Consider the following 16011-nt stretch of genomic DNA (forward strand, 5'->3'; position numbering starts at 1 on the left):
ATATCCCAATTCCAGGGAGCTCTCCCATGATCTCCACTGTCCCCAGTGCTCCCAGTCTCACCAGCTGCTCCCCATGGGGACTGGAACTCCTCCCTGGCCCCAGTAAATCCAGCCGTGATCACCAAGCAGGGCTGGGGCTGCTCCTGGGCTCTGCTCCTCCCCATCCCTGCAAAATGCCAGGCAACAAAACCTTTGGGGGAAAAAAAGTGCTTTTCAGTAAAATGGTTCCAAAGCAGTGGGCTCTCATCAGTGTGGGCACAAAGGAGGCTGAAGGGTACACGGCAGCTCCAGGGAACATTTATTGGTGCTTTCATGTGGATAAACCACACAGAGGTGATCAGGGGCACAAAATCCCTCCCAAAAAGCAGTTCCAAGCCCGGATAAAGGTGAACATCTGCAGGAATGAGAAGTGTCATGTCCTTTCCCTCTCGGAGATGCTTGGGCGCTGCTGATCCCGCATTTTCCCAGGTGTAAATCTGCTTTTCCCAGGTGTAAATCTGCTTTTCCCGGCGCTGGGGCCAGCGGGGTTTCGGTGCTCAGCCAAAGCCTCGAACTGTGGCACAAGGGAGGGCTCTGCTGGAGGCAGCCGGAGCTACAGCATCGCACTCCTCTGGCCGGCTCTGAAACCCGGCTGCTCCCAAGCAATTCACCCCAAAAATGCCAGTTTTCAATCTCGTCTTTGGATTTTAAATCCTGCATCACCGGCGATCTTACTCCACTCCAGTCTCCCAGGAAAGCAACAATGGCAGAGTGGCCTTTTTGGAGATAATTTCTGAAATGTGGGCTGGAAAAGCTGCAAGTAAAGCACTCAGAGCTGCTCAACCCTCTGGGAGCAGATGAGGCAGGTGACAAGCTAAGCAATGACAGCAAATAGAGATTCCACTGCTAAATGTGCAGCCACAGGGAGAAAACCATCAGAGCTGGGGTGCTTGCCCCAAAATCAGCATTTCAGCTCCTTTACACCCACTTTGGAATTGACTCTTAGAAGTCTGAATGCAGCAAAAGTAAAGCAAGGCAAAGATCTCATTACCCAAAAACCCAGAGGAACTTTAGAACCACTGCAAAATCCCCATCCCCAGTGTTCCACAGACATTTGCCAGGAACGTGGAGCTTGATCCAGACACAGCAAATGTCCTGCCAGCCCCAGCAGCCCCTGCACCAGCGCTGCAAACCAGGAAACAGCACAGAGATAATGCCAATCCGACAGAAAACAAACCCAGGAGGGAAAGGCAGCAAAGGAGAGCCAATAAATCACAGTGATGGTCAGACAGCTCATTTCCACATTCCTGCTCTCAAACCCAGCACCAGCTGTTTCCCAGGCTGGTTCTCCATGGGCTGGAGAGAGCTCAGCAAGGCTCTTGGTGCACAATTCCAGGTTTTTCATGGACTGGACAAAGGACTGGGAATCCCAGCAGGGAGGTCAGGACCTGCTCATGAGTCCATTTCACTTATCCCACACCAAGCCCTGCTCTCAGCTGCCCCCAAACTCTCCAGGAGAGAAAGGAACAGAGGGAGAAGAGCCCTGTTGTTTTGGAGTGGGTTTATTCTCCTGCAGGAAGGATAAATGGAACTGTCCCAGCTCTAACCAGATGAAATCCCAGTGTACACAAGGTGCAGAGAGATCCCCCCTACAGGACAAACACACATCAGAGTAGTCAAACACGCTATTTTTTAATGAAGATTTGCAAAAGGCAAGGCAAGTGTTGAAAATTCAGGACATTTCATGAAAGCACATTTGGTCCTCTTCCAGGTTTCCTCAGTTAAATACTTCATGGATAAATAATAATTAAGCATACATGGCACTTTCAGTTCAGAAAACTTGATATTGCACATGATACCAAGAAATACAAGAGTCTATTTCAGCAAACTATTCCAGCACTGTTATCAGCTCCATTTTGATGCCATTGACTTATACAAAAGCTCATTTTAGTGCACAATGGGTGCCCTGTCCTTACAGAGTAAAAACGTATCCAAGCAGTTTTAGAACAAAGAGAGAGAAAAGTTGGCTCCTGAAGGAACACAGAGTCTTTTACCAGCAGCTTGTGGGAGGATAAAAGCATTCCTATGGAAAGATGACTGCCACATCACCTGGCAGCAGAAATTCCACAGCAATTCCCAAGGGAAGCTGACCCTGTTTGCCTGGAAGGCTGCAATTCCTGTCTGGGCTGCTCTCATTCTCACCACCTTTCACTACTCCTGGCAATCACAAGGAAAACACAATGGCAAAGCACTTGTGCAACTTCCTCCCAGTCCTGGAATTGTCTCTGGAATGGATTCTGTGCAGGTGCTGGGCTGGGAGCCTCCCTGGGTTCAGGAGTTCAGACAGCACAGTCACAATCACAATCACAATCACCATCACAGGGAGAGTGGCCAAGTCACAGCCAGGGAGCTGAACTGGGAGCCAGGGACGAACTGGAGCAGGAGGAGCCACCAGAACCCTCAGGGTGGCTCTGTCCTGGTTATCCTGGCCATCCCCACACTCTGCCCACCCTGGGAGCTGCCCCAGCCCGTGTGGGTGCTGGGCTGGGCTCCCTCACTCTGCTCTGAGAGCCCAGAGCTCTGAGAGGGCAGCAGTGCCCCTGCCACCCTCCTGCCCTCCTCACCCTGCACTCAGCACTGCCTGACCCTCCCTGCACCACAGCACCTCCAATCCTGCTCTTCCCTGAAACACAAACTCAGACACTGCAGAAAAACCTTTGGCAAAGCCAATGCCACAGGAGCTGAATCACCAGCTGACTCAAACACCGAGGCAACCCATTCTATTGCAATATTTTGGGAAATTTTAACCTATTTCCCTGTCCCCCCTCCAACCCTTCATCCCCTCAAACACACATAATAACACTAAGAAGACTTGATGATTATTTTGTTTTGCCTGAATACAAGATTCAACTATCATGGAATAGAAGATTCTACAACAAAGTCCCTGAGATGCATCTGTACATTAAAAGATTCCAACAATAACCTCTCCAGCACAAACTTCATATTTATTAGAAATGTTTTGAGTTGCAACACGTGGTTTATGAAAACCAATGTGGTTGTAAGAAGGTGAAAATACAGCAGATCAAGTTGCCCTCATATTTATGCCTCAATTTAAAAGTCATTAACCCAAAAATGAAATTCTACTACTTCAACTGTAGTCAAAAGTTAGAAGTATATAAGCAACGACCAGAAAAAAAACCCCAACTTGGTATATTTAAAATAGTTGTTTTGGCCTCAGTTTGTTGTCATCCCTCAAGCCCTTAACTGCCTTCTTCCTGAAAGTTCACAGATATTTTTCCAGTATCTTCAAAAAAACTCCAAACACCTCTTTTTAAGTGACTTTGGGTTCCACTGTATTTTGCAACCCACTCATCAGAAATACTTTTCCATCTTCCCAAGGAAGCTCAGATTTCCCTGGTAGTGAAGAGAACTTAAGGCACTAACACATGAATCCTGTCAGGAATGTGAAATAGTTTGTTCTTCATGTACTGTGACACCAGTTCTTAGCAGCATCTCTCCTGAAAAGGCACTGAAAACTTGGCAAACAAGGAAACTTTGGGAACTTCTGCCTGAGTGGCTCTGCAATTCCCCCTTCCAAAAAGGCACCTGGATTGGTTTGATCACTGGTTTCTGCAGCCACAGGCTCCCACAGCCCTGCAGCTTCTATCAGCTGGGGCTGGGAGGGATGTCACACTCTGCCAGCAGCTCTCACACCAGCAGCAGTGATCTCTCCAAGAGTACACAGAGCAGTTTTGTTTCAGCAAACCCAGTGGGTTCCTACCTGAGTAGACCTTTAGGTTGTGTATTGCTAGTCAGAAAAATTCAATAGTTCAACTTGGTGTAAAAAATTGCACTTCCCCACTCCTTCCCCAAGCCCCGAGATCATTTCAGATTAAACAGCAGACCCTGCTCTAGAGGGACATTTGTAACACAGCTACAAGGAGGTAGCTAAGTGGCACAGGCCAATTTGCCTTCTTTTTCTTTTAAAATAGATTCAGCCTTCATTTGCAACAACATTTCTCATAGAAGTCTTGAAACAAGAGCTGTTTGTTCAGGTGGCACGGGAGGTTACCCCAGCTCAGAGGAATGAGCTCCATCTCCTAGGTGTCCACTGGGGACACTGGGGGACACCTGGGGGACACCTGGGGGACCCAGCCTTGCAGGGAGCAGCTGAAGGGGAGGAATGTCTGCAGAGGATGCCAAGCTCCCCCAAGTTCCCCTGCAGAGTCCCTCAGATCAGCCCCACCATTCTGTCGATCTGTCTCATGTAGTTGCTCTTCAGGGGCAGCAGGTACCTCCTCTCATCAGGGACTCTGTTACACTGTTGAGAAAATTTACATCTTTTTAAAGACTCAGATCCAAACCCAAGCAAGCCCATCCCCTCTGCAATCCCCTCAGATCCTCCCAGTACAGAAAACTGTACCAAATAACACTTTTTCCCCCAACTTTCCCTTGTTCTGTGCAGACTTGCAGCACAAATCCCACAAATGAGCAGCAAGTGTTTCCTCAGTGCAGGCTGCAGCTTCCAAACACACAGCACAGCTTGTTGTGCAACTGAGATTTCCTTCACTATGACAACTGTGAATGTTTAAAATAATGCTCTTTTCCTGGAGCTCTGTGGGGAGGAGGAAGGAGCCACACCAGAACCTACCAGGAGATATTTTTTAAATTGTCCTTAACTGCTCTAGTGGCAGGTGTCCCACTAGGGGTGGAATGAGGCAATCTTTAAGGTCCTTTCAACTCCAACATTCTGTGATTAAACCAGATCTGTTTTGGTTGGTGATGGGCACTGGAGCCACAGCTCTGGGGCCAGCTGAGGCCTTGCTGAGAGAGGTCCCCTTTTACATCCCCCAAAACCCCACTGAGGAAGACAAAGCTGAGTTTGGATGACCCTCTGCTTCTCCCTTTGCCCCTGACAGCAACACTGGAGAGTTTTAAGGGTAAAGAAAAAGGGAAGGGAAAAATAATTGGAAGTAAATTAACAAAGAGCAAAACAATTGCTGCAAAACACTTCAAAGGGGACAGGTTTCACCTTCACCAGCATCCCACACATGATGCCATTTATGCTGCTGCTGCAAGTGCTGCTCAGGGGAGCTCCTCAGGTGTTTGACATTTCTAAAGGGAACTCTCTACAGCAGTAGAGGAGCTCTTTGGGTGTTTGCCATTTCTAAAGGGAACTCCCAGCAGCAGCCCTCCCAGAGGCTCAGTGTGTCCTGGCTGCCCCTCCCCAGCCCCAGGCAGTGTGTTGCTTACATTGGAGCTGAAGTTGGCTGCCTTGGGCTCGGAGGGTTTGGCTTTGAGGCTGTGCTCCCCTGCAGGCAGGATGTCCTCCCACAGCGAGCTCCGGAACCGCTCGTCCACAGACACCACGTGGCCCTCAGTGGTGAACATGAACTTATTGCCAGACCTGTGCACTGGGTTCTCTTCATCAAACAGCTGAAGGAGAGATGGGACAGACATTGCACTACATCAGTACTAAACATGAAATTATTCCAGATTTCTGCACTGGGTTCTCTTCATCAAACAGCTGAAGGAGAGATGGCAGAGACAGCCATTGCAGGTTGTGCCTCATCCTTCACCTCCCAGTAACAATCAGCTGGGAACAGGTACTCACACTTTGAAGGATCACACAAAAATACCTTTTAGTGCTAAATAATACTGGAGCAAATGGAAATAAATAGTCTTAATGCAAGGGATTGATCTGAGCAGTTAGAAGAGGAGAGCAGAAGAAAAACTTCTCACACAACTGAAAGTGCCCTTATTTTTCTAAGCTGCTCTGTGAGGCATTTCTAGGCTGGCATCCACTCAGTCACAGATTTATTTGGTTTTCTGCACTAAAGGAGATTGAGAACAGGGGCTTAGGCAATGCCAGCACAAATGCTTTCTCCTGTGAGTGCCAAAGCCCAGCAGGGAGAAAGCAGAGGCTGTGCCCCAGGCAGGAGGGCTGCAAGCAGTACTCAGCTCAGAGCTGAGCAGCAGCTCCCTCCAGTCCAGCTCCCTCTCCTTCCCAGCCTCCTCCCAAAGATGTGCAGCCCTCCAGGTGCAGGAACCACACCTGGGCAGCTGCTTTAGCTCAGAGAGTGGGGTGAGGTCAAACAAGAGGAGCTCAGCCTGAACCACCCCCATACACAAACCCCAGAGCCCAGCAGGTTGTCATTAATGATGCCCCATCCCCAACCCAGTTTCTAATTAATAATTAGTAACCTCCTGCCCCCTCCTGTGCCCTTTTTGTGCAGTGCCTTGCAGTGAGGAGCACACACTTACCAGGTACAAATATTTACAGGTTTCACTGAGGAAAAAGCTCTCCATCCGGTCCTCCTTGGTCTTGTCCACCACGTGGTGCAACGTGGCATAGCCACACCTGCAGCATTGGACAGGGTTTGGGATCAGCTCCAGCCCTCCTGCTCTCACACACCCCCTCACCTCAGAGCATTCCAGCTGCCAGGGGAAGCTCAAATGGAACAGCTGTGTTGTGCAGCACTCACTGGGTACTGGTTTGTGATCGCCTGAACCCCACTCAGCAGCAATGCCTGACCTGGCCAGCCATCACACATTTGTCTAGAAAATTAGTCAATTAATAAAAAGGAATAAAAATTCGCTGTCTTCCCCCTGAGCCTTGCAAGAAGTTCAGCTACTCAGTATTAAAGGATTCACTGCTGCTGTCTTGAACTGGAAGCTGACACCCAGCAGCATCTGCCTTAGGGGCCATCCCTCAGTTCAGCTAAACACCAGGAGGGGAGAAATAATCTTGCAGGATCCCTAGGAAAAATCCCAACCACTGTTTTCAGCAGTTTTTAGCAGCTGATCATCAGCAGTGCATTTTGAAAGGCAGTGATAAAATTCCAAATGCATAAAGTTATCCACTGGACTGTAATTTCATTTTCAGATGGGAAAGAAAGAAGTGCTCAATAAATAAATCATCACTTGTGGCTTTCAAGGAGGACTGGGTTTTCTGGTTTACCTACATGTGGCAGACTGGATTCTATACAATATTTGTAGAATAAAATATAGATATATAGCACTGAGAGAAGAAAAGAACATTGAAGACTGACTTTGCTTTTGTATATTTTTCCAAACTCTGCAGAATATCCATTCCCACATGAAGGTAAAACGGGTTCTTTGTGGCCTAAATAAGGAAGACAGACAAGAGTTAGAGTCAGCAATTTTGAAATCCTGTAAAAATAACACAACAAAGGCCTATTGGTACCAGAGTCTTGTATCAGCAAACTTATCTCTATGGGAGCATGACTTGGATTAGCCAGTGCAAGCTTCTCACATTTGCTTTAGAGCAAATCCTAGAAAACCTGCAGTAAATCCAAACTCTCTGATCCCCTCCTTGTAGGGACAGTTACTTTAGTTTATTGTATCTGTGCCTGGGCAGCATTGCAAGGAAAGCTCTTACATTTACTTCAGCAATTTTGGTTGAGCAGTCACAGGTCTCTGCCTTGTAAAAATCTGCCAGCAGCTTTTAGAAAAGGTGGGTTTGTGTTGTTTTTGCCTGCCTTTTAAAAAAGGCTGTTTTTGAAGCAAACAGCAGAGCAACAACATTGCACAACACTGCAGTGCCTGCCCACAGACTCCACAGGACAAGAGGCAGCTCCAGGGCTGCCAAAATTCAGCTGGCCAGAGGTCAGGGGGATAAAGTGACTTTCTGAACAAAAGCTTTTTGGCCCAGCCAGGACATGCAGCTCAGGGAAGGCAGATACCTGGTACAGAAGATATGTGGACTCCACCAGCTCTGGCCTCAGGGGATAGAAGGGAACATCTGGGGCCTGCAGCTGCCAGTTGTACCTCTCTGGGAGAGCCCCATAGCGTTTCCAGATGGCATAATAGAAGGCATGGAGGCAAATGGCATCTTCCACATCTCCTATCAACACCTGGGCACCAGAGCAGCCAGAGATACACGCACTTAGTGCTGCAGGCCAGCAAAGATGAGAGTGTGGCACCTAAAACAACTCTTCCCCCATAAAACACACAGAAAACAACCCCCCAAAAGTACTAATGTATTCGCTCTTTGCAGTAAAAGCTCTAGCAGAGCCTCACAGCACAGAACACAAATGCTGAGGCTAAAAGAGGGAAGTTGAAAATCTCAGATCTAGCAGAGAGCAGGCCAAGGCTCCCCACATGGCTGCGTTAATGCAGGGCTGAACTGAACTCTGCAAAGCCACAGGTGGGAGCTCAGCTCAGGACTCAGGCTCACCCCCAGCCCAGGACTGGGATGGGCCTTTCCCAGCAGGAAAACTCACTCCCAGGCCAGACTCAGGCTCACTCCCAGCCCAGGACTCAGGCTCACTCCCAGCCCAGGACTCAGGCTCACTCCCAGGCCAGGACTCAGGCTCACTCCCAGCCCAGACTCAGGCTCACTCCCAGGCCAGACTCAGGCTCACTCCCAGGCCAGGACTAGGATGGGCCTTCCCACATGGCCTTTCCCAGCAGGAAAGCTCACCTGCAGCCCAGGGAAGAAGGCCTGCAGAGAGTCAATCCAGGTGTTCATCAGCTGGCCCGTGTACATGTTGACGTTGACGTAGAGGGGAGGGTCCCCTTCTCCTTCATTGCAGGCCTCCCTGCTGCAGGGACAATGCAGGGACAATGCAGGGACAATGCAGGGACAATGCAGGGACAATGCAGGGAACAATGCAGGGAACAATGCAGGGACGATGCAGGGACGATGCAGGGACGATGCAGGGACGATGCAGGGACGATGCAGGGACGATGCAGGGACAATGCAGGGACAATGCAGGGACAATGCAGGAACAATGCAGGAACAATGCAGGAACAATGCAGGGAACAATGCAGGGACAATGCAGGGCAGTGCCTCTGCCTGGGCAGCACACAGCACACTGCCACAGCTCAGGCAGGCACTGCTCTGCTCTGCTGGGCTCCTTGTGAAGGGAACCCAAACACTGTCATGCCCTCAGAGGAGTTAATTCATATAGGGATGTTAATTCATACAGGGATCATATCTTAGAGCTCTGCCAGCAGAATTTCTACCAAAAGTCATGCTAGGCAAGATGAGGCTTTCAGAACAAAGCAGCCAATTTAATACATTTCTTTTGCAGTGCCAGACTTTTCTCAACATTTATAAATGGGACAGTAAGCAGTTTGGCTTCTCTGCACCCCATCAGTTGCTGAGGAATGAGGAGACTACCATGGAAAGGAGATTTAAGAACAGATTTTCTAGAGCCTGACACAAAGCACCACAAACAGATGTGTTTCAGATCCTGCTGGAAGATTCACTGCTCAAGGAATTGATGCTGACATGAATCACATACCCTCTCCTCAAGTGGTTCTGAATGTTCTGATAAGCAGAGTTGAACATGTCCAGGTCTTCCTTTTCCCCAAAGAGGATGTAGGACTTCAGCAGGTACTCATAGAACGAATCTGACCCTGCTCCCAGTCCACTCTGCTTTCCAACCCAGTGACCAGTCTGGATATTCACAACATTTCCTTTCAGAACAAACAACAAGTTTAGTCTGAGATTGCTGAGTATATCAGAGAGAAACAATCCAGTCAAGACTTGGCAATATCACAGGTTCAGAAATTCCCAAGGAGGAAGAATCAAAGATTAACATCAGATGAAGTGCTACAGTGGTGGATTCGTCTGAGGAACACCCACACACATGCAGTTATTTAAAGTACTTTGAGTCATCTGCCAATCTGATTTATATTAATGGGGACACAAATCAGGGCCTTCAGTTCCATTCCCCAGTTTTGTGGAAAATTTGAGTTGAAAACCTGTGCCCTGAGGAGTCTTTCAGAGACTCCATTTTTCTTGGAAAGCCCCAAAGTGCCGTTAGTTCAACACAAGCCCTGGGTACACAAGGAGAACGTGACTGAACAGCTACAGAGAGAGCAGAAGGACAAAGGTGAGGACACATGAGGACACAGAGGCACTCAGACTTTACCCAGCAGTCCAGTGTTATTGCTCCTGAGGCTCCACAGGGCCTTCACAGCTCTCCTGGCCACCCACTCGAAGGTGGAGTCTCCAAGCAGCCTGCTGAGGATCCCAAACTCCACCAGCAAGGACCCAGCTCCTGCTGTGCAGGTCTCGTTGTGGCTGTCTGGGGGAACCCCCTTCTTCAGGTTCACCTGTGGGCAGGGACAGGCTGCACTCCCAGCTGTGCTCACAGCTGCACCCTCCCTTTAGCACAAGCCTTTCAACGTGCAGCATGGAATGTGCAGAGACACAAAACCAGCACACTTGGAAAGCTTTCCTGTAGAATTCCTGACATTCTTCTTCCAGCATTACAACACCATGCCTAAAGTGGGCAAGCCTCATTTTCTCTTATACTTGCTAACCCTTGCAAACTTCACTTTCTCATGCCTTCCACTAAACATTCAGGCTTTTCCTTCTTTGCTGCCCTCAGTTTGTGCTGGTGAAACCAAGAGCTTCCTCAGTGGATGCTCCTCCCCTTCCCCATGGGACAGGGTGCTGAAGGGAAGTTACAGCACCCTCAGCTGCTTTACCAGGCTCTGAACAGAAGTGAAAATTCACATTTCTACAAGGGGAAAAGCAGTGCTGCTGTCTCCAGAAATTAAGAGCAGCCAGGCAAGTGCTAATTATAGTTTTGCAGTTTAGGATTGTTCCAGTAGTAGTGACATCCTCCTCCTTGCCAACTGCATCTGCTTAAAACAAGAGGCTGCAGCATCCAGCAATCCCAGAGTACTGAGACACGCTGAGCAGTCTTCAGGAAATTATAAATTGCAAGCCCAGTATGATAAATATTTCAGAAGAGTTTTATTCTAATGTAATTGTTTTAGTAGCAAGTCACCAATAGAGTCACTTTCCTCCTCTTTGCCTTTACAGTACTCCTTGTTACTGACTGCATTGTTTGCTGCTGTGTGACACAGGGCAGGGAATGCTCCACCAACCAGCGAGGGAACAAATGACTCCTGACCCACAGGGAACAATAAACACAGTGAAAATCAGCCCAGGGAAAACATTCACTAGACAGAAGCAGCAAACTGTACTATACACACCACCACAACTCAGGGCAGTTTCCCCTGTGTCACTTCAGAATAACTTAGGGCAGGCTCAATACCCCAAGTGCACATAAAAGGGCACCAAACTGAAGGTGCAGCACAGGTGAAACTGCTTTGAGCCTGCTTCCCCAGGGCTGCTGTCACTCACCCGAGGGTAGGGAATGCCAGTTTTGGTGTTCTCAAAGGCTGGCAGCAGCCTCACTGCCAGGTCATGAGCCAGGTGCAGCAGCTCATTGTCATAATCCTTGATGGTCATGTCACCAAAGGGCTGCTTGGTGTCTGTAATGATGATGTGGGCAGACAGCAGGCTTCCCAAAACCCTGTGGGAAAAGGAAAATTCAGGTTTTCATTCCTCACCTGAAGCTCATTCCTCACCTGAACACCTTACTGCTGTCATGTCTGACAGAATTATGACTTTGTGCTCCTTACAGGCACTACACAAAATGACCTGGCTTTTCCCCAGCAGTAGTGAACACATGTAGAACTCATGCTGTTGTCAGCCACTGTTCCAAAACATGGTTCTGCAAAATTTACCTAACCCAGGAGTTCTTGGAACAAATCTGTTTAGGAGTGAAGACCTCCTTGTCCCTGCAAATGGCAGAAAGGGTGTTGCATAAACTCAGTACTCAGAAAAAAGAAAGCCTAGCCATGTCAAGCAGGAATAAACACTGCTTGAGGCACTCAGAAAACAAAACCCTTTAAAATCAGACAGTATCTAAACCCATTTCCAACAAAGAAGAGTCTTTTTCATCTAAAATGAAAATGAAAGTGAGCAGAAGTCCATGAACCAAAAACAGAGCAGGGAAAAGCTGTCCCAGGGCTGTTTGCTGATCAGGGCACAGATCTGAGTCTCTGCTGCAAGCACAGAGCCAACCACTGCCTCACTGCTCCAGGTCACACAGGACTGATTAAAATTGTTTCCTATATGAAAGGATGGAATATTTTCATAGGAGATTAAGAAACAGCTTACTTGAGGAACCATTTAGGGAATAAAGCCTGCCAAAGACCTCCTAATCAATGATTTCACTGTGAGTTACACACACCAAATCCTTAACCTTTAAAGACAGAAACTCAGCACCACATACCTGATTGTTGCCTCAAAAACTTGGACTGTTGAGTCTTTGTCAAATGAAACTGTGTCAATCACCAACTTCACTGCCTTCTGGAATTCTGAGGAGTTTCCCATTACCTGTTACAGAAAAACAAAGCTAGTTTGTACAATTGTTGCTTCAGAAGAGGCTTGGGGAAGAGAATGGCAAGTTCACATCTTAGCCCAGCAGTCAGATTTAGCACACTGAGTATTCAAACTGCCTGAACTCAGTTCAAGAGTTAAATTCAGCTTAAAACATAACACAACTTGCAGAACAATGAAGTTTGATTGAATGTTTATCTGACCAAAGGCCAGTCCAACCTTTCAGGTTCCTGACCCAGCACTGCACACCCAGCAGTTCCCTTGTGCCTGCCTCCCACAGGTCTAACCTAGGAACTGATTTCCACTGCATCCAGAGACAGATGTAAATTCAGCCTGAGCTTTGGGGAGCAGGAATGTGGAAGGAAAACACACGTTCCTGCTTGCCTGAGCTCATGAAAAGGCTGGAACATACCTACATTTTTAACAAAAGCACCAGGTGCCAGCTGTCCCCAGTACCCAGACCCAGTGGGGAAACATCATGTGTTGGTCTGAGCAATGGGGAGCAGAACAGGCTTGCCCCATGCAGCAGCTTCTGAAACACGGGAGATTTAGCAACCAGAACCTTTACATGTGAGAAAAGAAGTTAAGCACAGCCCCAGTGGTGATGAGGACAGGAAAGCACTGTTATCAGGCACGTAGCACAGATCCCAAACTTCTCTGTCAGTAAAACCCAACATCTCCCTCACTTCTGCTTTCAGTTCTGCTCCAGCAGCTCCTCACCACTGCTGCAGCCCAGGGTGGAGTGGGAAGGGTTTATATGCCAAAGAGCCAGAGGAGATACACATCCCTGTGGTTCCTGCACATCAGTGAGCCCTGACACTCCAGAAGGCACACAGCCTGCCCTGGCTGCACAGATGAGAACAGTGAAACTGCTGGGGTCTCTGAAAATGCTCCTGCTCATGACCCCATGCCCTGGCACTAACACAGAAATGAGCTGCTCCTCATATTATCTCCCAGTTCTGGCAGAAATGCAGCAGAGAAGCAGCTGTACAGGTTTTCCCCTCCTTCCTTTCACCACTTCACACAGATCTGTGTGTAAGTCAGGCCCTCTCTGCCAAGTGAAACAACCAGAGCTCTTCCAGCCACTGTGCACACAATGAACCCTCATCCTACTGGACCTCTCAGCAACTCACAGCAGCTCCAGCTCAAATCCACCCACCCCGGGCAAATCTCAAAGAGATCTCGTCTGAACCTTGGGGAGGAGCTCCAAAATTTCCTCTGTCTCTTCAGGAAATCTCTGCTGCCACCTCCAACTACTCTCATTCTGTTACCCCATGTGACACTGCTGGTTTCTGATCCAGCTGTCAGCTCATGATCCAGCTGTTAGCTCGTGATCCAGCTCACTCCCTGAGCAAGCCTTGGGGAGCTGCCCCAGCCAGGGCAGGTCCCAGGGTGGCCAGGGCAGTCCCAGGGTGGCCAGGGCAGTGTCCCACACCAAGGACTCACCGCCAGCGTGTCCAGCGCGTCGATCAGCGTCAGGGAGTAATTCCCCAGCACATCATTGATGTTCAGGTTGGAGCTGGAAGAGCAGAATCACAGAATTGTTTGTTAAGGCTGGAAGAGACCTGTGCAGGCAGGGTCACCTGGAGCAGGTGACACAGGAGCTATCTAGGTAGGTTTGGAATGTCTCCAAAAGGGGAAGCTCCATGACTCTCGGGGCAGCTGTTCCACAGCTCTGCCCCAATATGCAAAGTTCATTCCAGTACCTGAAGGGAGGCTGCAACAAATACAGAGAGGGACTGCAGTGACAGGACAAGAGGAAATGGCTTCCAACTTAAAGGGAATAGGTTTATACCGGATATTAACAGGAAATTGTTCCCTGGCAGGGTGGGCAGCCCTGGCACAGGTGCCCAGAGCAGCTGTGGCTGCCCCTGGATCCCTGGCAGTGCCCAAGGCTGGGCTGGACACTGGGGCTGGAGCACCTGGGACAGTGGGAGGGGTCCCTACCATGGCAGGGCTGGCACTGGGTGGGCTTTAGGGTCCCTTCCCACCCAAACCATTCCACGATTCATACAGAGGTGAAACTTGCCGTATTTTAGAATATGGCCATTACCAGCTGTGCCGTGGCTGGGCCCACCCTCACCCCCAGGGAGGCACACACGGAGCGATGCCAGCCCGGGGCCGTGCCCACACCGCAGGGCCCCAGCAGCCGCTCCCCACCGGTCGGTGCCCCACAGCCGGTCCCCTACAGCCGTTCCCCACAGGTCCGTGCCCCAGAGCCGGACCCTAACAGCCGTTCCACCCCGGCCGTCCCCCCACAGCCGTTCCCCACAGCCGTTCCCCCCCGGCCCTTCCCCGCTGCCGGCAGCACTCACGGGTCGCGGCGGTCGGGCCCGCGGCCGCGGCAGTGCAGCGGGTCGAGCTCGTCGCGGGGGAAGGCGTGCTCCATGTAGCTGTCGTAGCCGAACACGAACATGCCCCGGGCCGCGTCCCGCAGCCGCGCCCGCAGCTGCGGCGGGAAGGCGCCGCTGTAGCGCCGCTCGTACTCATCGCCGCCCGCCGCCGCGCCCCACAGCCGGGCCCCGCGGCCCGCAGCGCCCGCGGGCGGGCCGGGCAGGGCTGGCGGCCGCGGGCCGGGGCAGGGCAGGCGCGGGTGCAGGCAGAGCCCGCGGGCCAGCGCGGGCAGCAGCGCCAGCAGCGCCTGCAGCCCGAGCCGCAGCAGCAGTAGCCCCAGCACCACCGACCGCCATCGCATGGCCGCCCGCGCATAGCGCAGCGGCGCCGCCCGCGCCGCGCCGCGGCCCCTTTAAGAGCGGAAGGGAAACAAGCGTTGAGAGGGGCGCAACGCCCGCCCACTCTGCGCTGCTATTGGTGGAGATGGCGCGGAGGAGGGAGTGGCCTCCGGCCATTGGGCGCGCGGTGTGTCACTCAAAGGCACCGCCCTGCGGCGTTAAAGGGGCGGAGCGGCGCGGGGCTGTCGTGGCACGGCAGGCGCAGGGTCAGGGCGGGGCCGGCAGCGGCGCGGCCTCCCCGGACAGGCCCGGGCCGGGAGCCCTGCCCAGCGCTGGGCCCTGCCCTGCCCGGCGGGCACTGCCACAGCGCTCCCACAAACGCCCCGGGGTGCCGGTGACAGCGCCGGGCAGCAGCAGGAATTCCTCCATGGAAAGGGTGCTCAGGCCTTGGCACTGCCCGGGGAGCTCTGCGGTGCCCATCCCTGGAGGTGTCACCTGGAGGTGGCACTCGGGGCTCTGGGCCGGGGACAGGGTGAGCATCGGGCACAGCTGGCACCGCCTGGGCCGGGCGGGCTGTGCCAGCCTCAGTGATTGCGGCTCCTGCAGCCGGCCCGGAGCACAGAGCGGGGCAGGAGCCGCGTTCCGGGAGCTGCGGTGGGAGGGAGCCAAGGCACCTCCCGGGCCGGGATCCTGGAGGACACGGACACAGCGACTGCCACCCCGCAGTGCCAGCGGTGACGGGACAGTGCAGTGCGTGGTGAGCAGAGCTCACACCAGCTGTGACCGCAGCACTGGTGACCCGGGCACTGCTCAGGGACAGCCCCGGGGCAGCTGCGGGTCCCGAGAGCTGCAGAAAGAGAAGAGCTGACAAGTGCCAGGTGTGGATGTGGATACGAGTGAACGCACTCCGGCAGTACTGGTAAAACCTCTTGAAGATAAACAAAAGAACAGAAAGAAACCACAGCCAGGGGAGAGATAAAGAGGAAACCCAGCTCTGAGGTACCCCAGCACCCTCAGCAGCATCCAGGTCACTGGCTGTGAACTGGTCACTTGTCACCGAGCTGAGCTGTCCTTCCACGCTGGTGCTGCATCCTTTTACCAAAGTGCCTGGTTGGTTACAAGGAAATGAGAAAAATGCCTGCACAGGAAAAAAAATAAAGGGCTTGTTATGCACAGACAGACAAG

At 51.3% G+C, this 16011-nt stretch overlaps 1 protein-coding gene across 1 annotated transcript; it reads right to left on the reverse strand.

The window, feature by feature from the left end:
* Nucleotides 1–1651: 1651 nt before the first annotated feature.
* EDEM1 (ER degradation enhancing alpha-mannosidase like protein 1) lies at nucleotides 1652–14849 on the reverse strand. The gene is made up of 12 exons (XM_059480000.1): nucleotides 14470–14849; nucleotides 13601–13673; nucleotides 12048–12151; nucleotides 11111–11282; nucleotides 9885–10068; nucleotides 9252–9426; nucleotides 8426–8546; nucleotides 7686–7856; nucleotides 7032–7105; nucleotides 6244–6340; nucleotides 5233–5415; nucleotides 1652–4300 (listed from the first exon to the last, which is right to left on the reverse strand). Exons 1-12 carry the CDS (start codon nucleotides 14847–14849, stop codon nucleotides 4211–4213), a joined length of 1824 nt encoding a protein of 607 aa, XP_059335983.1. The 3' UTR covers nucleotides 1652–4210.
* Nucleotides 14850–16011: the final 1162 nt, after the last annotated feature.

Source organism: Ammospiza nelsoni, chromosome 11 (genome assembly GCF_027579445.1).
Source record: "Ammospiza nelsoni isolate bAmmNel1 chromosome 11, bAmmNel1.pri, whole genome shotgun sequence".
NCBI classification, from domain to species: Eukaryota; Metazoa; Chordata; class Aves; order Passeriformes; family Passerellidae; genus Ammospiza; species Ammospiza nelsoni.

What these genes read in the sequence shown, in the direction of transcription:
- EDEM1 (XM_059480000.1), bottom strand. Translation starts at nt 14,849, where the DNA reads ATGCGATGGCGGTCGGTGGTGCTGGGGCTACTGCTGCTGCGGCTCGGG. An exon ending in ACGCGCTGGACACGCTGGCG is followed by an intron (nt 12,152 to 13,600) that starts GTGAGTCCTTGG and finishes TTTCTGTAACAG; the next exon opens with GTAATGGGAAACTCCTCAGA. An exon ending in CCACATATCTTCTGTACCAG is followed by an intron (nt 7,106 to 7,685) that starts GTATCTGCCTTC and finishes TTCCTTATTTAG; the next exon opens with GCCACAAAGAACCCGTTTTA.